Here is a 26,458-nt window from a genome sequence, read left to right on the forward strand (position 1 = left end):
TTCATCCAAACATGGCCTTCTCCTCCACCATTTCTCCCAAAAATTGCCGCCTCTCTTCCTCCTCATCCTCCAACTTCCCTAAATCTCAAAATCCACCCCTCAAATTCAACAAAATTACACTTTACCCCTCAAAGAATCCTCTTTCCATTGCTTGTGTCCTTACAGAAAAACAATCAATGGCGGCTCAACCGGTTTGGTAGCTGGTTATTTATATATAAAAATTAATACGGTGTTTATAATTTAGAACCTGCATAACTAATAGCACTACATGTAAAAATTATGAGGTACTACTAAAAATTAAATCCTACTCACTAATCCCTACGTAAAATAATACATGGATCTCTCATAATCAATTCCAGTATTATTAATACATGTATAATACTAACAAGCTATCAAACGACCCCAATAACTAGATTACAACAACAACAACAAGAAGCCCAGTATAATCTCACCATGGTATCTGAGAGGAAGCACGTTATGACCTAACCCCCGTTGAAAGCGTAGGCGGTTGCTTTCCGAAAGACTTCCTACCAAGAGAGGAAAAGAGAAAAACAAGAAAACAAGACAAAACGTGAGATAAGCAAGATACCGAAAACAATATGAAAATAGCGAATAACAAAAGCGAGAAAGTCATGGAAAACGGTCTGAAAGAAAGGAGCATTAACTACTATAGATAAATAAGATAAACAAAGACACCCAACAAATATAAGCAGAATAAATGTGTAAATCAAATGGCAAGACCCCAATAACTAGATTAAACATCTTAAATACTTCTTCCGTCTTAATTTATGTGGCATTTTTTGAATTTAAAGATTTAAACGAATTTTTTACAAATAATTTTTCATATGGCCTTAAAAATATTTTAAATTATCAATTGTGGTGATTTATAGTACATTTTATCTAGTTTATAAATATGTAAATTTCATCCAATTTTTTGTATATTCTTTATCTAAATACATAATTAAAATTGAGAAGTTTGGTACCACATAAATTGAGACAAGTTAGACTCGTTGGATGTGATTGCTGTTTGGTAAGAATATATTTTTTCCTGAAAAGGAAATTCAGCCACGTTTCACAAACTTCCCCTATTTAAACTTTCCATAAGACAAAAAGAGCAATTCATCTTTTCTGTTTTCTTAAAGCTCTTCATCCAAACATGGCCTTCTCCTCCACCATTTCTCCCAAACATTGCCGCCTCTCTTCTTCCTCATCCTCCAACTTCCCTAAATCCCAAAATCCACCCCTCAAATTCAACAAAATTACACTTTACCCCTCAAAGAATCCTCTTTCCATTGCTTGTGTTCTTACAGAAAAACAATCAATGGCGGCTGAACCGGCGGTTCTTCAACGACCCGATGCGTTTGGCCGGTTCGGTAAATTTGGCGGGAAATATGTACCAGAAACCCTAATGCACGCGCTTGATGAACTTGAAACCGCGTTTAAAGCACTCGCTACAGATGGAGCTTTTCAGGTACTCGTAAATGAAATTTTAGTTTTTTTTTTTTTTTTTTTTTTTTGGTTTTTTATTTGCTTAAAATTTCAAATTGATGGTTTGATTTAGAAGACAAATTATTTAGTAGTATTGAAATGTGCATTTTCAGGCTCATTGTTTTAATTTGCACAAATGTTCAAATTGATGATTTGATTTCATTTTCTTTTAAAAGACAAATTGTTTAGTACTTGTTTGGATGGTTATTATATATATAGTTTCATAATGTGTCATAATAGTATAATGTACTGTACTGTTTTGATGCTATAATGTTCGGATAGATAGTATTCCTGTATTGAAATGTGGATTTTCAGGTTTTCGCAAATGAACTTTTTTTTTTTTTTTTTTTTTTTTTTTTTTTTTTTATATAATTTGCAGAAATGTTCAAATTGATGATTTGATTTTGTTTGTTTTAGAAGACAATCTGTTTAGTAGTATTGAATTGTGGATTTTCAGGTTCTCGCGGATGATTTTTTTTTTTTTAAAATATTTTAAATTGATGATTTGATTTTGTTTGATTTACAAATCAAACTGTTTAGTAGGATTGAATTGTGGATTTTCAGGTTCTCGCGGATGATTTTTTTTTTAAAAATATTTTAAATTGATGATTTGATTTTGTTTGATTTACAAATCAAACTGTTTAGTAGTATTGAAATGTGGATTTTCAGGTTCTCGCGGATGATTTTTTAGATTTTTTTTTTTTTTAATTTGCTTAGCAAGGCGTTCCGAGCCTTGGGGTGCTCCCTTTAGATCCAAAAAAATAAATTCACTTTTTTTGGAATTTTTGAAGTTGGAGTTGGAGTTGGAGTTGTGCACCCCGTAGTTTTGAAATTGTAGTTTTTGGTGAAATGTAGTCAAAAAAAAAAGTGATTTTTTTTTTTGAAAAACAAGTTTTTTGAGTTTTTGGTGTTCCGGAATACAACTTCAAGTTGTATTTGGAATATTTATGGCCAAACGCCCAAAAGTGAAAAAAAATTCCAAAAAAAAGTGAATAATTTTTATGGCCAAACGGCACCTAAGTATTTCAAAATGATGATTTGATTTGATTTGATTTACTTTACAAGACAAATTGTTTAGTAGTATTGAAATGTGGATTTTCCAGGTTCTTGAGTTTTTTGTTTTGTTTTAATTTTCCGGGTTGATAAGTTTTCGAATCGGTGATTTGATATCAGTTGCTTTAAGAGACAATTTGTTTAGTAGTATTGAAATGAAATGGGTCCGAATAGAGTAGAATGGATAATATGTAGTATGATGTTGATTCATGATATTTGATTTCATTTCTTTGGTTGCTATTTTTTTTTAATTAAACTTTGACCCTGCAATAACCTGCATTCTATCATGGATATGCTAGTCGAATTGAAAAAGAGATATAATTAGCAACAATTTTCAGGATTTAGTGCTGTATCGTGTGATCTTCTAACCTTTTTCGTGGATAGAGGTTCCTTAACTAGCTTAGGATAGAGGGGGAGAGTAGGCGAAAACCATAAGCAACATTTCCCTTGCATTTTTTGCAAAGAAGCTGCTTTCACACCTTGAACACAAACCTAAAATCGCAAAAGGAGGAACTTTACCATGGCACAAAGGCTTGTACTCAGTATCAGGACCGGTAACTGTGCAGTGGGTGCCGTATACTCCTCTTAAACTATTAGTTCATCGAGTCATCAACCTTGATTTGCAAAGGAAGCCGGTGATGTAAAATATGTCTCTTTGTAGCTCCTAGAATCCTTAATAGATTTAACATAGGGCTATACTTTTGTCTTCACACTTTTGGCATAATGTACGTAATCAGATAATCTAGCACATTCTTAGTGCTGTTTATGAATAAAAGCTTACCATTTCCAAAAAATCAGTGTCTTTCTACCTCCTGGATATGTGGACCCAAATAAGGTTGAGTATTCAACTAGCAAATGCTATTTCCTTTCTTAATAGTTTTGTTGCCTGAACTTCTGTAATTTGATAACAGAGGTTATCAAATTACATGAGTGAAACGTTTGTTGGATTTTTTAGCACAGTTCAAATCTTCTGGAAAAGAAATTTTAGCCATGATCTTTTCTTTTTGTTAACAACTCTCTTTTGTTCATTTTCAAATCCCATTCATTGTGAAGGCTTGTGATGTCCCACTTAAAGCCTGTAACTTTTTTAACTGATTTTTGCTGTCTGCAGAAAGAGCTACATGGAATATTGAAAGATTATGTAGGCAGAGAGAGCCCTCTTTATTTTGCAGAACGACTTACTGAGCACTACAAGCGTCCAGATGGCAAAGGGCCTCTGATCTACCTGAAAAGGGAAGATCTTAACCACACTGGTGCCCACAAAATCAATAATGCTGTTGCCCAAGCTTTGCTTGCCAAGCGCTTGGGCAAGAAACGCATCATTGCTGAGACAGGGGCAGGTCAGCATGGTGTTGCCACCGCTACTGTTTGTGCTCGCTTTGGTTTGGAATGTATTATCTATATGGGTGCTCAAGATATGGAGAGACAAGCACTAAATGTCTTCAGAATGAAGCTTCTTGGAGCTGAGGTTGGTTTCGTTCGTTCATTATGAGTTGTGGTTGTTCCTAGCTTACTTAATAGAGATCATTATGCAAAGAATTTAGTGACTGACTTTGCTGTTCCATGGAATTCACCAGTGTGCCTTTCATTAATTTGCCATTTAACTTGTCTGATAACTTCTTTATGTCCACTAAGATGCATTTTCACTCTGCAGATGTGTGGCAACTTTTCTTTTTTAGTCTGTCCCACAATAATGTTCATTTTTCTCATAAAAATATGTTTCAAACATATTCTACTAGAAAAGAAGGGGGAAAAAACTAGAAGGGATGTTATTTGCTCTTTCAAAAACTACTTTCTTCTATTTTCTTAAGAAAAGGAAGGGCCTCACATCTTCCAACGAATATATAATAATTCAATTTTACAACTTCTAGTTAATAACGGTATTGAACTAGGAAAGTCAGTTCGGTACGAGGGGAGTAAGTTTTTCGTTGTATCCGATGCTTATTGGAGTTCTCTGAGAATGGTAACATTCCGTGGTAAATGCAGTCCATAGTTTCAGTGACCAAAAGTTTTAAGTCCCTAATACTGTTAATGGCAGGAATTAGTAATGATTAATTCTGAGTTTGATGTAGAGCTATCAGGAGGATATATCTAAATAGATAAGGAGATGGAGTTACCTTTAAAATCCATGAATGAGCCTTGATGGATGCAAATGCGAGTAAGAAGTTTACCTGCAAATTGTGTTCTGCAACACCGGTGGAAGCCATCACAGTTTTCTTGATTTCACCGTCTAAAAGACCAAATCCGAAGTGTGTTAACTGTGACTCATCTAAAGGACATACAATTACATAGTATTAACAAAATTGAACAAAGTATTTTATTAGATGGTTACTTTTGGCTTAGTTTTCTTCCTCTTTGCCGCAAGTCAAATTGCTAACCGTGGATTCTCTATTTAATAAGGACTAGTTTTATAATTTGATCAAAAATAGTTTGAACCAGTTTTTCCTTGAGTTGCTAGCATTTCTTGACTTCATTTTCCATAATTTACATGCAGGTTAGAGGAGTCCACTCTGGGACTGCTACGCTCAAGGATGCCACTTCAGAGGCTATAAGGGATTGGGTTACAAATGTCGAAACAACTCATTACATACTTGGATCTGTTGCCGGACCTCATCCGTACCCCATGATGGTAAGAGAGTTTCATGCAGTGATTGGCAAAGAAACAAGGAAACAAGCATTGGAAAAATGGGGTGGGAAACCAGACGTGCTTGTTGCTTGTGTTGGTGGAGGCTCAAATGCTATTGGACTGTTTCATGAGTTTGTTGATGATAAAGATGTCAGGTTGATTGGTGTAGAGGCTGCTGGTTTTGGTATAGACAGTGGAAAACATGCTGCAACTCTGACAATGGGAGAGGTTGGAGTACTGCACGGAGCTATGAGCTATCTGCTGCAAGATGAAGATGGACAGATAGTTGAGCCCCATTCCATCAGTGCTGGGTAATAACTTCTTTTCTTGGTGGTGAAAGTTTGAGCAAGCCGTTCTATAGAGGTCTTTACATCTACTTAACGGTCCATTTTCATTTTTTCTTTTCTTCTCTTCCTTATGGCATTACTAGATTGGATTACCCTGGAGTTGGGCCAGAGCACAGCTTTTTGAAAGACTTGGGACGAGCAGAGTATTATAGCATTACTGATGAGGAGGCTTTAGAAGGTGACTGTTGACTTCTCTACTAGTTCCTGATTCTAATCTTGGTTCCATTTGAACTCACTCTTTTTTTGTTGTTTATCTGAGAATTAATTCAAAATAACACAAAACGGCTTGCACTTGGTTTTATCCTATGTTGTTTGGACCCTCCAAAATGTTGCAGCACCCGTGCCGGATCTTCCAGAAATACATAGTTGAGGATCCAACACACACCCGATAATATTTTTTTAGGAGTCCAAGCAACATAGGTTTTAGCTTTCATCATTACATCTTCGTACAACATTCTAAGTTTCACTAATGTTCTCGTGCTGCGCTGATTTTTGTTTGCAGCCTTCAAGCGATTATCTCGGTTAGAGGGCATTATTCCTGCGCTCGAAACATCTCATGCTCTGGCTTACTTGGAGAAGTTGTGTCCAACTCTACCCAATGGGACTAAGGTGGTGCTTAACTGCAGTGGTAGAGGAGATAAAGATGTTCAGACAGCTATTAAGTATTTGAAGTTTTGATTGAATCCCTTTTGGATTCATTTTGTACTTTAGGAAACTGAGTGAAACATGTTTGTTGTATTAGTAAAATGCCTTTCTTCTGATGAATAAATATTTTTCTTGACGAAATGCCGTTCTCATGAATAAAGATTTTTCTTGAAGAAAGTTTTTGTTAACTGATGGTTCAAAATCCTTGGTGGTCGTTTCTTTTGATTACATGAGAAAAACTTAACTGCGATGAATTTCCGTGTAACCCTCTTCTTTTCTTCGGGCTTGGAATATGAATAAGCTCACACATGCGGAGTTTTTAATATCTGCTGTTGTACACAAGTTGAAGAAACTCTTGTTCGTACAACAGTTGTGCCCGAAAATTTCATGGTAAATTTTGAGTGAATTAGCAAGGACCATCTTGCAAGGCTAAATATACCTTGCAAAAATATTCGTGGATGACTGATAGCATAGTAGCGTGGGGTAAAAAACTTTGTGGATGATTGATAGCAAAGTGATCGTGAAAGACGGGTGAAAATAATCCACAAGAGTGAAATAGAAGTTACCATGGAACACTAAAGCGAGAAGAACCCATGAGTGTGAAATAAAAGTTAGCATGGAACACTAAAGTACCAAAATAAAACGGGTTCAATCGAATCTAATATATTTTACATGAAATGCAACATATAGTGAGCAATCATTATAAGTTCCGGAAATATTAAATGTTTAACTTGCAATTTCGAAAGTATAATAAGTTTAATGATAAATTTTTTGAAAAGTTGAACTCGTCAAATTTAAATTCTGGATAGAAGCTCACCGAACTACCCTTTTATTAAATAATGCAATATTACTTTTACAAGATATTACTTTCATATAAATTGGTTTTAATTATTTTCATCATTTCTTTTACTTCCATAATTTTTCATTTTTTTGTTTTGTTGACGATTCGCTAATTTCCAAAGTTATTCCCAAACGCTTTATTTCAGGTAGAAAAAGAACGAACAATTAAGAGGTGAACAACAGAGACATTAATCCGGAAAACAGCAGCAGTATTAGCAAATTCAGCCATTAATGCGACTTCGATAAATGGCTGGAGAAGACAAATACAAAGAGTTCGATTTTCATCTAAGGTTCTTTCATCTTTCGTTTGTCTTTTATTTACTTCCTGTTTCAATTTATGTGACACTTAAAAAAAAAGAAAAAAGATAGACAATCTTTAGATACTCAGTTACAAGTTTAATTTCAAACTTCCATGTTACTCTTAATAAAATGATCGGAATGATTTATAGCTACAAAAAGATCTACGACTCATTTTAAACACAAGTTTCGGTTGTGATTTTTTTTCTTAAACCCCATATTCGGTCAAAATATTATTTCCAAAAAGTTATTCCCTCCGTCCCTCCGTCCGATGCGTGTCACGGTTATTACGACGCTTGTGGTCCAAATTTTTTTCCGACCCCCGCGCGGGTTTTTTGCAGACCGCTACCCTACCCACTTTCCCAATTTTCCCTTTTACACGCCTCTTAAGAAATTATAAATAAAATATATATTTTATTACCTTACTCCTATCTCTCTCTAATAAATACATCCTAATCAATATTGACTAATTTCAAGAATATTTAATATTAAGGGTAAGATGGAAAAGATTTAATTAATTTTATCTTGATTTTGTAAATGAATAAGTAATTAGGATATATATTTTTAGTAATGTGATCAAATAATATGGGACGGAGAGAGTATTTGATTTTTCAAAAATAGCCCCTCATTCTATATTTAATAAGTTAATAATTGAAACATTCACGTGATAAGTTAATATAACAAGATTGAAAGCATATTTTAAAACTTTAATCTTATTCTTAATTTAGGAATACAAATTTTTTTTTTTTTTTTAAACATTATGCACGGTCAAACTGATTACACTTATTTATGGTAGAGGGAGCAAGTACTCCATCCGTTGACTTGTACTTATTCACTTTTAACTTTACATACACTTATTAAAAAATAATAAATAAAATACATAATTTACCAATCTATTTATATTAATTGATGTATATTTTTATTAAATTTAAAATAAATAATTAATATTATGAGTAAAATGAAAATAAAAGTTGAAAATCTATTTTTAAAATATTGAACAAGGAAAAATGGACGGCGAGTACAAAATAACATTTCAGGTAGAGGAGGAAAAAAAAGAGGTGAACACGAGGACATTAATCTGGAAAACGATAGCAAGTTGAGCCATTGACGTTGCTGCTTGGATAAAATGGGGGGAGAAGAGAAATACAAAGAGTTCGATTATCATATAAGATGTTTATCTTCGAGTGCTAGAGACTCCAATTTCGCCAACGACCTTGCTTCCGATCCTTCTCTCCTCAATTCCGTCAGTTTTTTCTTCTCTCTTGCTCTACACACACACACACACACACACACACTAGTTCACATTGTTCAATTGATATAGAGGATTCATATAGCTAATATTAATTAATTTTGAAATTGACGAGTAAAATAGTTGAATTGTTGCTTGTGTTGTCATTTTCAGGTCAAAAAGTCTCTGTGATTTATATATAAAAGTGAGAAATCAAAAGAAATGTTGATATAGATGATTTATATATCCAATATTAAGCCGTAGCAGTTGATTGTGTTCATTTTTAGGTTAAAGTTGATTTATGTAGAACTGAGAAATCAGAAGATTTTGAAAATTAGAAGATTTTGATATATGTGATATATATATATATTGTTAATATTATTAACTCATTTAGAGTTAAAGTGAGGTGTACCAGTTGAATTGTTGATTTTTTTTTCAGGTCACAATGTAGAAGTGAGAAATTAGAAGATTATTTATATAGCTAATATTAACTCATTTGGAATTGACGAGTAAAATAGTTGAATTGCTGCTTATGTTGTCATTTTCAGGTCAAAAAGTCTCTGTGATTTATATATAAAAGTGAGAAATCAAAAGAAATGTTGATATAGATGATTTATATATCCAATATTAAGGCGTAGCAGTTGATTGTGTTCATTTTTAGGTTAAAGTTGATTTATGTAGAACTGAGAAATCAGAAGATTTTGAGAAATTAGAAGATTTTTGATATATGTGATATATATATATTGTTAATATTATTAACTCATTTAGAGTTAAAGTGAGGTGTACCAGTTGAATTGTTGATTTTTTTTTCAGGTCACAATGTAGAGGTGAGAAATTAGAAGATTATTTATATAGCTAATATTTACTCATTTGGAATTGAGGTGTAGTAGTTGAACTGTTCAATTAATGTTTATGATTTATATAGATAAAATATTAACTAATTACCTTATCAAAAAAAAAAAAAAAAAAGAGGAAAATAATATTAACTAATTTTGAACTGAGGTGTAGCAGTTGATTGTGTTGTTCATTTTCAGGTCAGTTTTTTCTCTTTCCACACACAAACACGCAGAGAGTCGTGCACATTGTTCAATTGATGTAGATGATTTATATAGCTAATAGTAACTAATTTTGAATTGAGGTGCAGCAGTTGATGTAGATGGATACAGACGTTGTTGTTGTTGTTGTAGTAGTAGTTGATGTAGATGATTTATATAGTTATTATGAACTAATTTGGAATTGAGGTGTATAGCACTTTGATTTTGTTGATTGTGTTTGTCATTTCTTGTGATTTATGTAGAAATGAGAAATCAGAAGATTGTGGATATATATGATTTATATAGCCAATATTATTAACTCATTTGGAATTGGGGTGTATAGCAGTTGATTGTGTTGTTTATTTTTAGGTTAAAAGTGATTTATGTAGGTGAGAAATCAGAAGATTGTGGATATATATGATTTATATAGCCAATATTATTAACTCATTTGGAATTGGGGTGTATAGCAGTTGATTGTTGATTGTGTTGTTTATTTTTAGGTTAAAAGTGATTTAGGTAGGTGAGAAATCAGAAGAGTGTTGATATATTTGACTTATATAGCCCATATTAACTCATTGAGGTGTAGCAGTTGATTGTTGATTGTGTAGTTCATTCTCAGGTCAAAGTTCTTTGTGATTATTGATATAGATGGTTATATACTGGCCAATATTATCTAATTTTGAACTGGGGTGGAGCAGTTGATGTTGTTGATTGTGTTGTTCATTTTCAGTTCAAAAGTCTTTGTGATTTATGTATAATTGATAAATGAGAAGATTGTTGATATAGATGATTTATATAGCAAACATTAGCTCATTTCGAATTGAGTTTGTGATTTGTGTAGAAGTGAGAAATTAGAAGTTTGTTGATATAGATGATATTGTTAATCCGATAATAACTTACTTCGAGTTGAGGTGAGCAGTTGATTGTTGATTGTGTTGTCATTTTCAGGTCAAACATCTTTGTGATTTATGTAGAAGAAAGTTAGAATGTGGAACCTAGTATAAATTACTACTAGTTGGACCAAAAAACAGATTTTTCAAGGGATTGTGAGATAACTTTTTCTTCCTCTCAATCATTCAAGATATTATGTGAATTAGTATATTACTGAATCTAATGAGCTAAACTTAATTAAAGTAAAAAGCAAAAGTTTTCTAGTTTTATAAGTGTTGCTTTAAAATCACGAGAAATCAGAAGATTGTTGATATAGATGATTTTAGCCGATATTATTAACTCATTTGGACTTGAGGTGTATAGCAGTTGATTATTGATTGTGTTTGTCATTTTCAGGTCAAAAGTCTTTGCGATTTATGTAGAAGTGAGAAATCAGAAGATTTGATTGCTAGGGTTTATCCTCATCTGAATAGGATATTTCAGCGATGTGTTTCTTCAATTACGCAGTCTCAAACCTCGAATGGTCTTCTTCTTTTGGTACTCTTTTCCGTGCTTTTACTTTTATGCTGTGTGCTATTTTAAACTGAACTTTTAATTGCACTTTGCACAGTAATAAGCTGAAATTGTTAGAACTTTCCAAATCTTTTAATATGTCGATCATCAGATACCTATTTCTGCAGGTAGAAGGTCAAATTTCTCCTTTTTGACTGCTTGTTTAAATCAATAGTTTGGTTTGCCAGAAAGAGACAGCTAATTATGCATAATTTCGGTGTAGCTCACTATGAGCAAGACGATGAGAGATTAAAAAGGACTAGCGTTGTTACTTATTATTATCTAATGGGATAACTGTTCGCAAGCAACCTCAGAGGAAAAAAAAACAGTCTTTTCAGATAGTTCTGACTTCTGAGAAAGTTCTGGAATCTGAATCTTGGCCGGTAGAACTATTTCAGTTGAAATTGTTAGAACTTTGAAATTTTTTGATTTACCAATTATCAGATGCTAATTTCTATAAGAATGTACAATTTCTCCTTTTTTACTGCTTGTTTAAATCAAATAATTTAGTTTGCCGGAAAGAGAGAGCTAATTATGCATAATTCCGGTGGAGCTGACAATAGCAAGACAATGAGAGAGATTAAAAAGGACTAGTGCTGCTATTATCTAAAGAGATAACTGTGTCACGAGCTACCTCGGAGGAAAAAGACAGCCTTCTCAGATAATTCTGAAAAGGTTCTGGAATCTGAGTCTTGGCTGGTGGAACTATTTCAGTTAGATTTTAACATCTTGTGCACTACCTTTATCAGTGTTGAAGGAGAATATGTAGTGCACTCAACAGGCACTCATGTATACATGTATGTCCATATACCTACATTTGCACACTTGGACATAAACCTTTGGTTGGACATAAAGTGCATAGTAATATGTGAAAGAGAATTTATGAACTGTCTATAGTGAACTTTTTTTATGTGAAAGTGCTTCTTCTACACTGTTTTGCGGAAGTCACGTCGATTGCTTTAAAATTACCTCATATTCTGATAAATGATTAATTTCGGGCCACTTTATGGCTGTATTGTTCCAAAGTAAACACTCATTAGTTATTTCCACTATTATGTTTTTTCTTTTTTCTTTTAAGGGACAAGGTATATATTAATGCTAAAGATGTCTTTTTTCGTTGTTATATAGGCTATACTCCAGTTTTTTCTTGACTTTGGAGATGTGGTCCTGCATGATGCTGATCCTAATTTACGGACTTTTTTTAAATCATGCTTGAGCCGGTAGGGAGAATGTCATTCCTTTTCTTTGTTAAAAGTTCGATGATATTCATTTGAGCTGAACCTTTCATAAACGTGGTAGTATGTTATAAGTATCCAATTAGAAGTTCCTCTTTTGATGTAGTTAGGTTGATATAGTTTTATTTTACCAGACATAGAGTAACTAAATCATTCTACTTCGTGGATTTGTTGAGCAATTCCTAATGCTTACTGCAGTGAGTTTGCAGACCCTATTGTTGCAGAAGCAACCCTTGACTTTCTGAATGCAAACAAGAAAAAATTTTCAAGTTCGTTTCCTACTTTGCTGCCCCAGGTGCGTATTCAAGTTACGTTGCTGATAAGTAACTCCAATTTCTGGGAGTATAATGCTCAAGACATCAATTGTAACAAAGAGTGGAATAGCATCTTTTAAAGAATGCAAATTTGATCTTTGATGGCCAAAAGAAATAAAGAGTGCAAATTTGATACCTTCATGTGGTACTGTAATTTCTTTTGTATTGACACAGTGCAGGTGAAGTAAATCTCCTCTCCCCTCTCCTTTATTTCTGTAGTTAGTACTGATCTAAAAGAATCTAAAACATCTGTAGCTTTAACACATTTCTTTACCCTGATTGTATAAGTCATATTGTTGTAACCTGATGATAGATTGAGTCTGCTAACACTATTGAATAGTCTAGCAAATATGATATATATGCTACTCATCTAAAAAAAATGATATATGCTACTCATCTAAAAAATTGATATATGTAATATTTCTAAACATGCAAATTCGTAAGAGTCCTGCGTATCATGCTGGCCTTTACTGTACACCTTTATCTGTCTAATATGCACATGTTAGCCTTCTGTTTCATCATAAGTTAACCTAGTATTGATTCTTCTCTTAGCTGCGGTCGTGTAGTGCAAACTCTTTCTAATTTTAGACTAGATCTTGTTTCTAATTTTAGTCTAGATCTTTCCATAGAATTTACTCACAAAAAGATGTTTACAGAAAAAGTTTTGGTACCTATGAAATGTTTTCGATTCTTCCTTGTCCAGGAAGCCCAATTTTTTTTTTTTTGAAACATAGAACATTTTCCCAGAACAGAAGGGCTTTAAATTGCACCAATGTAGTGAACCTGGATCCTTTCCTTAAGTAATCTTAAGGCAGTGTAACCGTTACAATGCCTCAGACATAGTACGAGAAAATAACAAAAATGGTCCCTCATTTTTTTTTGATGAAGTAAGATGTTGTCATTGATATAGGGCAACTGGAAGGTGCCATAGTACAGAAGCAAAAGCCAGAGGGCTTTTGAAGCCAAAAAAAATGTTAGTCTCCATTACATTAAAGCTATACTAGTACCATGGAGCTAACAAAGTCCAAAAAACCGTCAACGCTATTAACAAAAATGGTCCCTCATGTATTGGGGTAGGTTCAAAATGGTCTTTAAAATATGAATCCATGCAGTTTTGATCCTCGAAGTTTGCTGGAAGTGAGCACTTGTACTCTTCATTAGATAATTTAACAAACTCTGACTATTAGATTTAATGGGAACTATGAAAGAAAAGATTTAACTAGAAACACTACGAAAGTCCCGTCAAATCCTAGAAACCGAAACACAAAAAACTGTACCAAACACCAGAAATAGAAAGAAAAAAAGCAGAAATTGTACCTCATAAAGCTGCACCGGACTCCAAAAATTGACGAAAAATAGCAAAAACTACACCTCCAAATATGACTTCATGTTAAATCCATTTTTCTATTATATTTCCCCGAAATCTAACAAGCATAGTTTGTTAAACATCTGACGGAGACCAAAACTACTCACTTTTGACAAACTTAAAGGACCAAATCTGCTCAAGATTATATTTAAGGACCATTTTGAACCTACCCCAAAAAATAAGGGACCATTTTTGTCATTTTCTCAACATACTGCTACAGGTGAAATGATTTTGGATTTAGATCTCTATAATCATTTGAATGAATTATCCTTATCAAAAAATAAAAAATAAAAATAAAAAAAAATTATTTGAATGAATTATGACCTAAGTAGAGCGCCTTGGATACAAGGATGGATATAGCTGGCTCCAACTAATTTGGGATTAAGATGTAATTGATTGAATTCTATAATCATTTGAAATCAAGCATAATGTGCACCTTTTAAGCATATACTCAGATTTCTGTAAGAATGGAATATGCTGGTCATTTTGTCTATATTTTCGTTTGGGTGTTTATATCCACTTAGAAGCATGCAAGTGCTGTCATCTGATCTCTCACGACATTGCAGTTTTTCCCGTTATTGCTCAAGCTATTTGCATGGAATGGGGAGAAGTAAGTCTGATTGTCATCTCATTTTTTATATAAAGGATGTGGAATTCTTTAGAATTGTGCCAATGAATGGATAGATTATGTTACTATTTTGTTTCTTTTATTTCATTGCTCTGTATCTTATAATGGAGAATCAAACTTGACTTTGAAATGGAGAGAAAATAACTTGGCCCAATATCCTTATTCTTTTCAGCTTCTTTTTGTCTTTTCTTTTAAAAATTGTGCTGAAATAGATTTCCGTTATTGCACTATATGAATCCAAGATTTGTCATTTTAATAATATAGAACAGATTGGTTGCTGCTCTGTTTTACATGGAGTGATCCATTAACCTGTTGCTTGTTCTTGCACATGCATGTATAGGGCTCTTTATTTATAACTGTGATGGCAATGCCCATGAAGGGACTAAAAAGTTCCTTTTCACTTCCTAAGTTTTTGGCCCCAGGGCTCAGTTCAAGTGGCAAAGGTTGAGGGACTTATGACTTAAGGTCACAGGTTCGAGCTTTGCGCCATGCACAAATTATGGAGAAGGTAGAGGGGCGGGCTCATTATCCCTGAGTTTCGAGGGCTGCGGTTAGTCTTAACAGTTGGCCCCAGCCGGATTTCTCAGTTATAATAAAATTAATAGTAGTATCATCCTTCAAGAGTTGGTGTTACAGCTACAAGACCAAAGACTTCTTAGCTTCTTGAGTTTCTTAAATTTAGAACACTGCATCACTTGCCTCTTGTCCTATTTTGGAGGAGGATCAGATACTAACTCGATCAAGAACACTATCTTTGTTTTGGTCCTTTTGGATGCAGAAGCCAGAAAAACTCTGAAAAGAAGGGGGACGCAGCAAGAATTTAATCCATCAAATAACGTTAATTACTGTTAGCTCACCATATGAAGGAGAACTCCATCGAACTCATAGGTTCTGACATCACAAACAATATATTCACGTCGTGAAAAACTACAATGAAGCATAGGAAGTGCTAACATACTTAGAAGTGCTCTGGAAAACATTATTAAGACGACTAGATGTCTAAATCTAATGCAGAAGTCTTCTCCTCTTCTTTTCTGATATGCAACTTGGTCCTATAAAAGTGATTGAAATAATTGTAAACCCTAAGAAGTGTCAAATTTTCTTTTTTCATAGATCCAACTTGTGCCCTATTCCCTAAAGAAAGAAACAATAGTTCAGAACAGTGGTCAGTGTCCAAAAGAATGATACAAGTGTGAGTTTAGTGAGAATTGTCTGAATCTTTTAGAAAAATATAGAGGTATAGGAAAGTGTCAACCACATGTCCAGGACCATTGTCATGTTGGACTTCAGTATGACTCCATAGTGCAACCTAAAATTTGGTGTCCATGTTTTCTCTTATTTGTAGAATTATGTAGTTAACCGGATTCTCCCAAATTTGATTTGCCATCATGGATGTAGGCGACATCTCCATGATTGCAGGAGTTTTACTTGAATTCTCATGTGTGTTCTTCAGCTATAGAAATTGACCCTAGTGAGACCTCCGGCACGCTAAGCCATATGATGAATGGGCACTTTGCAACATTTGATGTCTCATATTTTTGGACTATTTGGTGTACTTATGTTATGCTGGGATAAATAATTTGGAAGTTAATCAACTGTCAAAGAGGAAGGCTGGAGGTGGAGAGGATAATGTATAGTGCCTTTTCTAGCTAGTTTCTCCTCAATTATTTCATTTTGTTGTTTAGTCCAGTGGCTAACAGAATTTGCTGTATGGAGTACTTAATCTTTTACAGTATGATAGACTTAATTCTCTTCATGTTTACGAAACTGCACTTAACAAATACTTTTGATCATCGATGCAGATTGGAAAAAGCATTTCATAGAATATGTCCGGCTTTGATTTCCCAGGGGTCATTTCTTCCACAACTTCCATCGATCGTTGACTTGCCTAGTGAGTGTTACTTTATGTCTTTCTTGCTCATCCTAACTCCAAAGGAGAAAAAAGTAAAACAATAAGATCAGGGTTGTATATGACTTTTATGAACTGAACAACAATCGCTGTTATACACTTTTACTTACCTTAATAAGTGGCCCCACTCCCTCCCTAGAAGGCATCATCCTTGGCTCATTGGCAATGGCTTCTGATTTTACTCTTTGAATCGTTCCAAAAAGACTTATGTTTTATCTTGCAAAGTGATATTTGACCAAAAAACAAAATTTACTTTTGTACTTTAAGCTGTTGTTCTATCAATTTTCCAGAAAGATCCATTAGTGATGCATTCTAGTTGTTCCTCTTTTTATGCGAGTATAAGACATTTTCTTCATCTTTGCCAGTTTTGGTTGTGGCACTGGAAAGGGTGGAGAAGAGTTCAGGATCACTGGTTGGCAGTGGCATAGCTTCGATACAGAAGAGTACAGCTCCAGAGGTTATTATTTACTTTTCTGAATTATAGATTACTGAATTTTCCGTATTTTGGATGATTGAGGAGATTCCTCTTGGTATCAGATGTTGTTAGCGCTCATGGATGAAGCATATACTGGATCAACCATAGGAGATGGAGGAGCGGACTCTGAATCAGAGGATAGCTCCACAATTGCAGTAGCTGATCCATTCTTTCTTGAGCTTCTCAAGGATGAGAATGATGGTCTAGCTGTATGGTCTTTTCTATGTCGTAAACTCTAGATTGCTGCAGGTTTGCATGCTGTAAAAGAGATTAGACTTCAGAGTAAAAACACTAGTTTTATTTAGCTAGAAAAAGTGCAAATAACTATGTCTCAGTTCCAAAATGTCAATCCATGCTCCTTTTGATGATATCATCTACTAGATCATCCTATAGTTGGTTCTCTTACCAAGTTTTTCTGATTTGAATCTTTCATGGCAATCTTGATCTTTAGGAACGCCATTGGGCTTCTCCTGCTGTAACTGCGACTTTACAAGCAGCAGTTAGTGCGCCTATGTCTGATAGGCTGAAACAAGCACTGAGAATGACACCTCGACTGCTTGATATATATACTGCTATAGCAATCCGGGAAGTTGATGACTGTAAGTTCATCCATTTTATGCACGAGAGGATTTTCTTTTAATAACGAGGATACAGCTTTCCGAAGTATTTGATTCATTACGTTTCTGTTGCAGCTCTTCTATGTGCTCTGGTTCCCCTACTTATGGCAAGATATTCCAATCTATTTCCAGAAAAATTATTCTTGTACGAGGTATCTAAGTTCATCTAGATAAATTGAAGATTGCCTTCTCAAATGTATTTTCATGTTGATGAGGCAATATTCTATTGGAGAAATCCCTTATGCTAGCTCTATACATTACCATTAGCATTTTGTTATTGCTATATAGTTTTAAAGGTGCTTGGATTAGTGTTCCCTTTCTGTAGAGCAGAGGTACGAGTGGCTCCTTTCAGTGGAGCAGATTGCCCTGCTTCTTCTTTTCAGGCCTTCTCATGATTTTAAAAATGAAGTTTGCTTTTTTGTCTAAGAATTATTCCAAGGAATTGAAGTTTATACTCAAAACTGAATATATCCATGCAAAGTAGGGATCTAGTAGCTCAGTTGGTTGACTACCTGAACTTTCACCTTGTTGGTGAGGGTTCGAATCCCCACGTTGTAATCCCCTCCCCCATTTCCCCTTCCCCTACCCACTATGTAATTTAGAAAAAAAATAAAAAATAAAATAAAATATATCCATGCAACGAACCATGGTGTCTAATTATGAATATATAATTCTGACCTTGTTTGTAGAGTTTTAGAAAGAGGAGACTTTCACTGATACAAAAGAAAAAGTTAAGCAAAGAAAGACAGGAAGAAAGGAGCATTTTTGAACGGGATAGTTACGTTTCATCTCTTATAGAAGGATCCTTCTCCTAATGCTGGGGCCCTTTGAGTGGATGTCACTTTTGCACAGTATCGTATTGGTCATTTTTACTGTTTGAGTGTACTTGAATTAGTGATAAATTCCTACACATATTTGTAGGTGCAAAAGAGGATCTTAGAGCTCATGCTTGCTGCCTTTAGTCGAGCTCCCAATTTCATTGCACTTCTGAAGGTATTGTCTTAATTACACCTCGCAAATCCTCATCTTTAATCTTTTATAGTAATTCAAGATCGAGAGTGGTTAGAATTGTAATTAAGTGCATTCCTGCATGACCAGAGCATCTTCTGTGTCTTCTATTTTTCCATATCTCATCTCATAACTTATATATTTAATTTATATATTTAATTTCTTCTCAATGAATCATAAGACCCGTGATCCCCTTTCTTTCCTTTTTACTTTCCCTTTTTCCTCGATTTCATGTACTTAGCCAACCTTATATTTGTGCAGAAGCCTATAGTGGACAGACTTGGAGAAGCTTATGATAGTCCGACAAAGGTGATTAGTCTGTCTTTCCCAAGTCACAATAAGGCATATAGTCTCTATCTCATTTAACCCGAAAAAATTGACAAAAGATAAACTGTTCTCCAGACTGAATTGGCATTACAATTATGCTGGGCAATTGGGGAGTATGGAGGTGGTGGTGAAGCCCACAAAGATGCTGCTCGTGAACTCTTCGAGAGCTTGGAATTGCTTCTGTACGAAAACCTTTCGTCAAGGTAGACTGATCGACTGCTTTGCGAACATCAGAGATTCATTTTAAGATGCCACTCTTTACTGATTGTTCATGTTTTCCTTTTGCTGATAAGCCGTCTGGGTCTGCGTGAATCAGCTCTTGGGTCCGATTCTGCAAAATTCAGAAAATCATCACAATCAAGGCTATTATGTTTTGTGGTGACTGCCATTGCAAAGCTTGCCACGTATCACCGCGAACTGTTACCCAGGGCCCGTGTATCCTTGACAAAGGTTAGCGTAAGCTATCACCTTCAAGAAAAATAGGCTTTCATGGCAGCAGTTTGATCATGGTGGTAAAATGTCTGAGATTTTGGATTTTAAGCTTAATTTGGTCAATCTGGTTGACAGGTTGCACGTTCGCGAATCTCAGATGCAAGGGTGTGGAAGCGTGCACGTGATTATTTGGGTCTGATGAATGAACCTGCTATATGTTTGTCTGTCTTGGGCCCTTGTGAATCTTCAAGTAAAGGGACGCAGAAACCTGGCACTGTGAATTGGAGTGAAGGGGGAACTAAAATGGTTTCTCACCTTCCATTTTACCTTTTAGGTGAACAAGAAGGTAAGCTGAGCGTAACTTCTTTTTTTCTTCATTTCTTTTGGGATGACCGAGAATCCGTACGGAGCCAACTCTTTTGGGCCAACCGCTGCCTTCGGAACTCAGGGATGATAGGCCTGCTCCTCTACTCTTCTCCACTTTTATATTGGATTTAGTTCAATTGGCGCAAGACACGAACTTGTGATCTAAGATACAAGTTCCTCAACCTTTGCCAATTGAGCTAACTTAATATTACTTAAACTTTGATTTTTCAATGAAGCAAACTTGAATCGTTATTGATGATGTAGAAAACATGATACGCAGGTCCGCCCCATGATTTCTCACTTAGGGATGTTCTTCCTGGAAGATAGTGTATCGTCAGGAATTGCTTGCGATTTCATTACATATTCCGGTTGAGTACAGAAAACAGAGAACAATGTGTTTGAGCAAAGAAGATTTGATAATCTGGGAGGTGCCGTTAAGAAATGGAGTTTCTTCTCCTTTCTGATTTAAGCCATGTTTCTTATGAGAGATTATAAGTAATTTATTTGGTCTTCTTGATGTACCAAAATAAAAAGATGTATAATAGTCCATTTGTGTCCACACTTTGCTTTTTGTTATTTGATTGAGGGATGGTTTTGCTTTATGCTGGAGCATTAGAATAGGAAAATGTACATAAACTCATGTTTGCATGTGTGGTTTTGGTTATTGAATGCCTTCTTACTTACATGGGTAGGTTGGCTTTACTTATCACATGTAGTGTCAGATAACTGCCTTATCATCGATACTATACCTTTTTCTTTTTTAGGTGCAGAGAGATTGTCCTCCCATTTGTGATGGTGTTTGGTCTTTAATTTTTTTCCTTCAACTCTTTTGGCGCGACAATTTAGATTTCATTTATCTCGCATATGTTTTACATTTATCTCAAAGATACATAAGTTTAGTATCTTAACATCCCACAAGTTATGCCAGACAAGCCAAAACTAGAAAACGACATAAGTTTAGATTCCGCTCGGCATATGTATCATAACATCCCATAAGTTGTGCCGGACACGGCAAACTTTCAACACGCAACATAATCTGAAAAATACTATACAACTTATGCCGCATAACTTAATTCCTACAGAACTTATGTCAAGTGAGGCAAAAGTTCAGTTTCCAAAGATAAAAATGTTATAGAATTTATGCCGAGCGAAACAGATCTGGATATTTTCATTAAATGAGCAGCATAGCATATATGAGGGGGAAAAAATTAAAGACCAGAGCGTTTGAGGGGCAATCCGTGCACGGTGTTTGATAAAGAGAAATAATTTTAAATATTGTGGTCTAAAACTTGTCATAGACATATCTATGACTATAAAATCATGTCAGGTAAATTAAAAAATTTAAAGTTAAACTGTATCTAAATTTAAAATGTCATGTGAGACATTTATGTATAAAGTTGGCATATTACTTTTGCAGTTCAAACTTTATATATTTAGGTATAAAAATAGGCTTCACAGTCCCAAACTTTGAACCTGTTTGTATGAAGTTTAAACTATCAAACCTTGGACTTCAATTGTTTGAAGTTGAGATTAGTCCAAATGTGAAGTTGGCATAACTCTAGCACTTTGAACCTCCACGACTGAAGGTGGTTCCATTTTTGTTTGAACCAGAAACAATTGTTCGTGCCACTAAACAGAAAACACAGTTGCTATGCAGTGCATGAGTTCTCATCATGAAGAAACAAGAAGAAGACGAAAGCGAAGCAACTGCAACAGCACAGGTCTAAAGTTCGCCAACACTAGCTACAAGTCAAATACTTTGGAAAACTTGAACATAACCTTAATAGCACATGTAAAATCGGCTACTAAACTCATGATTGTCACGTCCTGACGTCCAACCGAACCTTCTCTATTAACTAAGTTAGAGAGAAAAAAACTAGGGAAAATATTCTTTAGATGCCAAACATCCTCTCATCTCAGTAAAGAAGAAAATCAGAAAGAAAACAAAATAATGTCTCAGCATGCAGAGTTGAGCAACAATGAAGCCTTGATGAGGGAGACTGTTTCAGATACGAGTCTGTTTGCTGTAAACACCGAGTGTGGGGGAAGATACTGCGGCGTTAGTAGTTCTTCATCCATCACCTGAAATGCTATTGTTAGAACACTTCCCTCAGAAGTACAAGGGAGGACAGAAAATCCTGAAGCCAACATGGCTACACCATCAGAGTCTTTGCCTTCCAAAATATACTGCACAACTGAGGCATCAACTGGTGCATAAATTATGTACATTCCTGTTGAATCTGTGAAGGTTTCTTGCAGGTAAAAAATTTCTGACTTGTCTGGTCTTCCATTTGGAGGCTGTTGATCAAGAAAACTATTAGAAACTTTGCTTCATTCCTCGTAGAATTCTAAATAAAAAAAAGTTAGGCGATTCTTTCCATTGACTAAGTGTTCAGAGTTATCCGGTGCATGTACTGGTGGGAAGTAGCAGGTACCCGGTGGAATAGTCGAGGTGGCCACAAGATGACCCGAACTCCACCATTGTACAACAAAAAATAAAGAATTCTAAAATCAAAACGAACTACGCACTTCTTTCCAACTTATGCGACATAGCTTGACTTTACACAAAGTTTAAGAAAGAAATAGAGACTTTTGAAACTTGCAGTCTTAAACATGTCATAATCATTGTGGGCCTATAAAAGCTTTTCAACAGTAAAATGAAAAGTGATACTCTTTATGGAATAGAGGGAGTATCTTACCTCCAACATGATTAGTGAAACAGAGTTTGCAGGGTCTCTTGCTGAAGAAATATGTAGTGCATCTCGAGTCATACACCCATAGGAGAGTAAATCCCACTACAAAAATATTTAGTAGCCCATGAAAAAGTGATATACCAAAATATATATGAAAAGTGGTATAAGTTCATAATGCGAATTGCAGTACTGAAGATGGATGGAATTAGCGCGAGTTTTAATTGACCGGATAAACTCTATTAAATAAACTAAGAAACATTTTATGAGCTAACTAAAATCAAGACTATGAGGCCACGATAGTGTTGTAATGGCCTAGGCACAATTTTCAAGGTATTGTCCTCTTTGGTCCACCCTTTGGGGCCTCACGGTTTTGTCCCCATCAACTTTAACCAGAGGCGCCTTGACAGTTGAATCCTGAACTCACCCTTTTATGGTCCCTAACTTTCCTATATTGATGGTGGCATTTCTCTAAGGGAAGCTTCAGAACGAACCCCTTTTGAGTTCAACCGCCATGATAGTGTTGTAGCGGCCCAGGCACAATTGTCGGCCCAACCTTTGTGGCCTCACAGTTTTGTCCCCTTTTAACTTAAAGGTGTCTTGCAGTTGAATCCTAAACTCGTCCATTTATGGCCCCCTAACTTTTCCTGTCTTATTCCAATGTAAAATTTGTCAAAGGCAAGCTTCATAACGAACCCTTTTGAGTTCAACCGCTGGCGGACTGTGGGTTGTTACAATGTCCTGTTAAGCATTACTCTTTTAAATTATATTAAGGTTCAGGAACAGATGGTAAGCTGGTGAAATGTATTGGCATCAAGTATAATCTGTACTGGAACTATGTAAAATGACAATATGTCCAAAGATAAGCTTGCCTTGAACAAATGTTCCAATTATCTATTCATGTGTATATTTGTATCATTGAAAACATAAAACTGGTGCAAAGAGAACAAGAAAAACAAGTGGATCTGCATTCTGCTCTAAAAAAATAAGAAAACGCACTACTAAAGTATACTAGCATGGCTAAATGATCAAAGATATCTGCAGCAGTGTACCTTGCAGCGATTTGCCCCTGCTCGAAGGAACTGAAAAACGTCGTTTTGTGGGATTGGTACCCACACGGAAGTTGAAATCGTTACTGCAACACCACGAGGGGTTCCTGGATCATCTAAATTCATGCTTGTTTTCACAAAGATATCTTCACCACCATGTATACCTAAGGGCATCCATTGGTTTTCACTGCACGAGATAAAAATATCATTGTAACTTCTGATCATTCGTTCTGCCAGCTTCATTAAATTCTTCTGTCCTTCCCCTATGTCTAAAAATATGAAAAATAACATGATAAACGCCAATAATCAGTACTAAATCAAGTTCTTTTTTTCTTCACAAATGGACATCTTGAAGAATGAAAAGGGAAAGGTCATTTACTATACGAAATATCTTAATTTCTTTTTCTGCTATATTTTGGGGCCATTCATACCCTTGCTATTAGCAAATTGTCTTGTATTTGCCCTTTACTTTAAAAGAGTTCCAGGGGGAACGGAGTTGATTCCATGTGACCAAATACTTCAGGAAAAGAAGTCCAAATTAACCCCTCTACTTTTAACTATAGTTTAAAATTACTTTTTGAACTTCAGGCTGGAGCTTTGTTAGGATTAAGGGACACGATGCTCACGACATAAGTATGAATGACTCCAAAATATAACCGAGGAAAAAATTGAGATATTTTGTATTGTAAAGAAGTACTGTTGACCTTTTTGTCCCGAATGAAAACAACAAGGAACATAACGGTTTAATTTAGAGAAAAAAAGCAAACCAGCTTACTGATGTCTTGCAAAGGTTGTTGCAATGGTTGACCATGTTGTTTATGCAAAATTGCATGTCTGTCATAATGTCTCTCCATGGTCATCATCCAACGCTTTGCGCTGAATGCAATCCCTGATTTAAGCGTCTGCCTGAACATTTCGGGAACCAAACCGTTGCAGACTACATTATTCTCCACCCAAGTAACCTAAAATTTGACACAAAATCTTTATGATTAAGGCACTAATTAACTAGGAACTGAAATTTTGATGATTAAGGTGTATTCATTTTACCAATGATAATCCATTTTGAAGCCCTTGGATTAGGCATCCGGATGGTCTTCTTTGACACTGGACTAATGGACTAGGAAAAACACTCTCTAAGGAGACATCAGCTACTAGCCAAGTATTGAAATCTAGTTGTCGAGAGTGCCTCGCGAAATAGACCTCCCGGGGCGTAATAAGTGGAGAAGGAAGATGAAATTGTGCTGTCATCTGAAATAAAACCAAACAACAACAACTACGCCTGAGTCCCAAACAATTTGAGGTCGGCTATATGAATCCTCACTAACTATATGTTTCCTCATTTAAGCTCAATTCATATCATCCGGAAAAAATAAAACAATCTCCCTATTTGTTTAGATGCACCAACAAGCCAGGTGCTGATTGAAATAACAAGCCTTGAGAATTTTAAGTAAGAAGGAAGCATTTGTGTGTGGCTGCTATAAGACGAATCTATGATTTAGATTGAGTCAGTGAGTTCAAAATAGGTGCAATCTTATTATATGTAATACATTTAGGTTTTCTTTTACATATGTATACATAGTTCGAGCTGAAAGCAACATGCAACCTGTGTGTGTACAAATGTATATGTAGCTAGAGAGTACTTCCACGTGATTCAAAATGGATTTATTTCTAAACAAGATCAGACAAGTGCTAATTTTAGATTACCACTTGTAAAGCTCCATTAAGATTTCCATCTCCTCCTGTCAATAGAAGTCCAATATTTGTTGCTTTTGGAACAATGTTGGAGAACACACATGACCACTGGTCCTGTTTTCACAATAAATTTCATATTTTCAATTGATCAACAAAACTCAGAACAAAAAGGTTAATAGTACTATGGTTATCTACTTTTCAAAAATATTGCCGTACGCGTGTCAGATCCTCCAAAAAATGCACTACTTTTGAGGCTCTGACACGTACCTTAGACAGTATTTTTGAAGAGTCCGAGCAACACAAGTATCTGTAACTTACGACATCCATCAACATATGCACAAGGTTGATTGGATCCACAAGGACAATCCCAATAGCTCTTGATGCTTCGATTTCAGAGGGCGTCGTTGAATTTTCCATCTCAATTTCGACGTTTCCATTAAAGTTTGGCACGTCAATAGGCCCTCCATTTGCAAGGAATTGGATTATTTCCTCTAAAGTCTGATCAAGATGAATGAATCGTCGCTTATACTCTGCTTCATTGAGTACCTCTGTTTGCTTATTAGTGTCAAATAGCCATAATGGTTCTTGTTCTTGAGCCATTTGCCTTAGTTCTTCACTTGCTGCTAAGGCAAGATCAACAATTTTGGTTTTGTATACTTCAGCACATACTGAAACTGATAAAAGGAGATCACTTGCTCTAGGCATATTGTCCCTTTCCAAGATTTGCATGGACTGAAAATCAAAGTAATTAGATTTCTTATCATACAAAAATTTGTACATCAAATTGCATACACAATTAGTTTTGCCCAATACTCATGATATTGATGTTTCACGATAGATAATATTCATTATTTGACAATGTCGATATGTTGCTCGGATCCACCATTGATGTTGTCGCGCCTGTGTCGGATCCTCAAACAATGCATATCTTTTGGAGGATCCAACACACACCAGGTGACTATTTTGAAGAGTCTGAGCAACATAGCCAATATTAGTAAGTTTAGTATATATTTGCGACTTTGGTCGAAACTTCAGAATTTGAAAGAATGGTGATATTGGCAAAACTTGTTAAAATAATGGTTGTCACTTGTAGAACTTCAATTTTTTTTTTTTTCCAAGTGAAATTCATTTTTCAGATACTCTTTTTTTGTAAACTTCAACCAGATACTATCCAAATGACTATATCTTAGTTATAACATAGTTGTTATTTTGGTGAATGTAGTATTCAATGATATATACCTCTGCATATCCATAGTGCTCCAATAACCCTGGTTTGTCTTCAGGAAACATCTTGTAATTTGGAGAACCTAATAACAATAACAACTCTCATTAAAAAATCTATCGGAAAT

The 26,458-nt window shown here is 35.1% G+C and overlaps 3 protein-coding genes across 5 annotated transcripts; 2 read left to right on the forward strand and 1 right to left on the reverse strand.

Annotated features, from left to right (window-relative positions):
• Positions 1-1,112: 1,112 nt before the first annotated feature.
• Positions 1,113-6,336, forward strand: LOC132046626 (tryptophan synthase beta chain 1). Its single transcript, XM_059437311.1, has 5 exons — positions 1,113-1,471; positions 3,653-4,009; positions 5,036-5,478; positions 5,598-5,692; positions 6,017-6,336. The coding sequence occupies exons 1-5, from the start codon at positions 1,157-1,159 to the stop codon at positions 6,190-6,192; spliced, it is 1,386 nt and encodes a 461-aa protein (XP_059293294.1). The 5' UTR covers positions 1,113-1,156; the 3' UTR covers positions 6,193-6,336.
• A 2,019-nt stretch (positions 6,337-8,355) lies between these two features.
• LOC132046627 (uncharacterized) lies at positions 8,356-20,437 on the forward strand. Of its 3 annotated transcripts, XM_059437313.1 has the most exons (16): positions 8,361-8,539; positions 10,846-10,986; positions 12,130-12,221; positions 12,435-12,531; positions 14,483-14,526; positions 16,347-16,435; positions 16,819-16,910; positions 16,991-17,137; positions 17,380-17,527; positions 17,621-17,697; positions 18,467-18,538; positions 18,815-18,862; positions 18,956-19,083; positions 19,174-19,330; positions 19,448-19,658; positions 19,959-20,437. In XM_059437313.1, the coding sequence occupies exons 1-16, from the start codon at positions 8,423-8,425 to the stop codon at positions 20,003-20,005; spliced, it is 1,707 nt and encodes a 568-aa protein (XP_059293296.1). In that variant the 5' UTR covers positions 8,361-8,422; the 3' UTR covers positions 20,006-20,437. The 3 variants fall into 3 exon arrangements, with proteins under 3 accessions (XP_059293297.1, XP_059293296.1, XP_059293298.1); XM_059437314.1 differs by lacking the exon at positions 19,959-20,437 and having other exon boundaries at positions 8,356-8,539; positions 19,197-19,330; positions 19,448-19,638; XM_059437315.1 differs by lacking the exon at positions 12,130-12,221 and having other exon boundaries at positions 8,400-8,539.
• A 636-nt stretch (positions 20,438-21,073) lies between these two features.
• On the reverse strand, positions 21,074-26,404 carry LOC132048290 (homeobox-leucine zipper protein PROTODERMAL FACTOR 2-like). The gene is made up of 8 exons (XM_059439197.1): positions 26,349-26,404; positions 25,428-25,841; positions 25,122-25,223; positions 24,465-24,665; positions 24,193-24,379; positions 23,421-23,686; positions 22,378-22,473; positions 21,074-21,976 (listed from the first exon to the last, which is right to left on the reverse strand). The coding sequence occupies exons 1-8, from the start codon at positions 26,397-26,399 to the stop codon at positions 21,635-21,637; spliced, it is 1,659 nt and encodes a 552-aa protein (XP_059295180.1). The 5' UTR covers positions 26,400-26,404; the 3' UTR covers positions 21,074-21,634.
• Between the last annotated feature and the right edge of the window lie 54 nt (positions 26,405-26,458).

Source organism: Lycium ferocissimum, chromosome 2, assembly GCF_029784015.1.
Source record: "Lycium ferocissimum isolate CSIRO_LF1 chromosome 2, AGI_CSIRO_Lferr_CH_V1, whole genome shotgun sequence".
Lineage (NCBI taxonomy): Eukaryota > Viridiplantae > Streptophyta > Magnoliopsida > Solanales > Solanaceae > Lycium > Lycium ferocissimum.

What these genes read in the sequence shown, in the direction of transcription:
- LOC132046626 (XM_059437311.1), top strand. Translation starts at nt 1,157, where the DNA reads ATGGCCTTCTCCTCCACCATTTCTCCCAAACATTGCCGCCTCTCTTCT. An exon ending in CTACAGATGGAGCTTTTCAG is followed by an intron (nt 1,472 to 3,652) that starts GTACTCGTAAAT and finishes TGCTGTCTGCAG; the next exon opens with AAAGAGCTACATGGAATATT. An exon ending in TGAAGCTTCTTGGAGCTGAG is followed by an intron (nt 4,010 to 5,035) that starts GTTGGTTTCGTT and finishes ATTTACATGCAG; the next exon opens with GTTAGAGGAGTCCACTCTGG.
- LOC132046627 (XM_059437313.1), top strand. Translation starts at nt 8,423, where the DNA reads ATGGGGGGAGAAGAGAAATACAAAGAGTTCGATTATCATATAAGATGT. An exon ending in TTTGCATGGAATGGGGAGAA is followed by an intron (nt 14,527 to 16,346) that starts GTAAGTCTGATT and finishes TCATCGATGCAG; the next exon opens with ATTGGAAAAAGCATTTCATA. An exon ending in CCCGTGTATCCTTGACAAAG is followed by an intron (nt 19,331 to 19,447) that starts GTTAGCGTAAGC and finishes TCTGGTTGACAG; the next exon opens with GTTGCACGTTCGCGAATCTC.
- LOC132048290 (XM_059439197.1), bottom strand. Translation starts at nt 26,399, where the DNA reads ATGTTTCCTGAAGACAAACCAGGGTTATTGGAGCACTATGGATATGCA. An exon ending in TTCAAAATGGATTATCATTG is followed by an intron (nt 24,380 to 24,464) that starts GTAAAATGAATA and finishes GTCAAATTTTAG; the next exon opens with GTTACTTGGGTGGAGAATAA. An exon ending in ACAACCTTTGCAAGACATCA is followed by an intron (nt 23,687 to 24,192) that starts GTAAGCTGGTTT and finishes TCATATTTTTAG; the next exon opens with ACATAGGGGAAGGACAGAAG.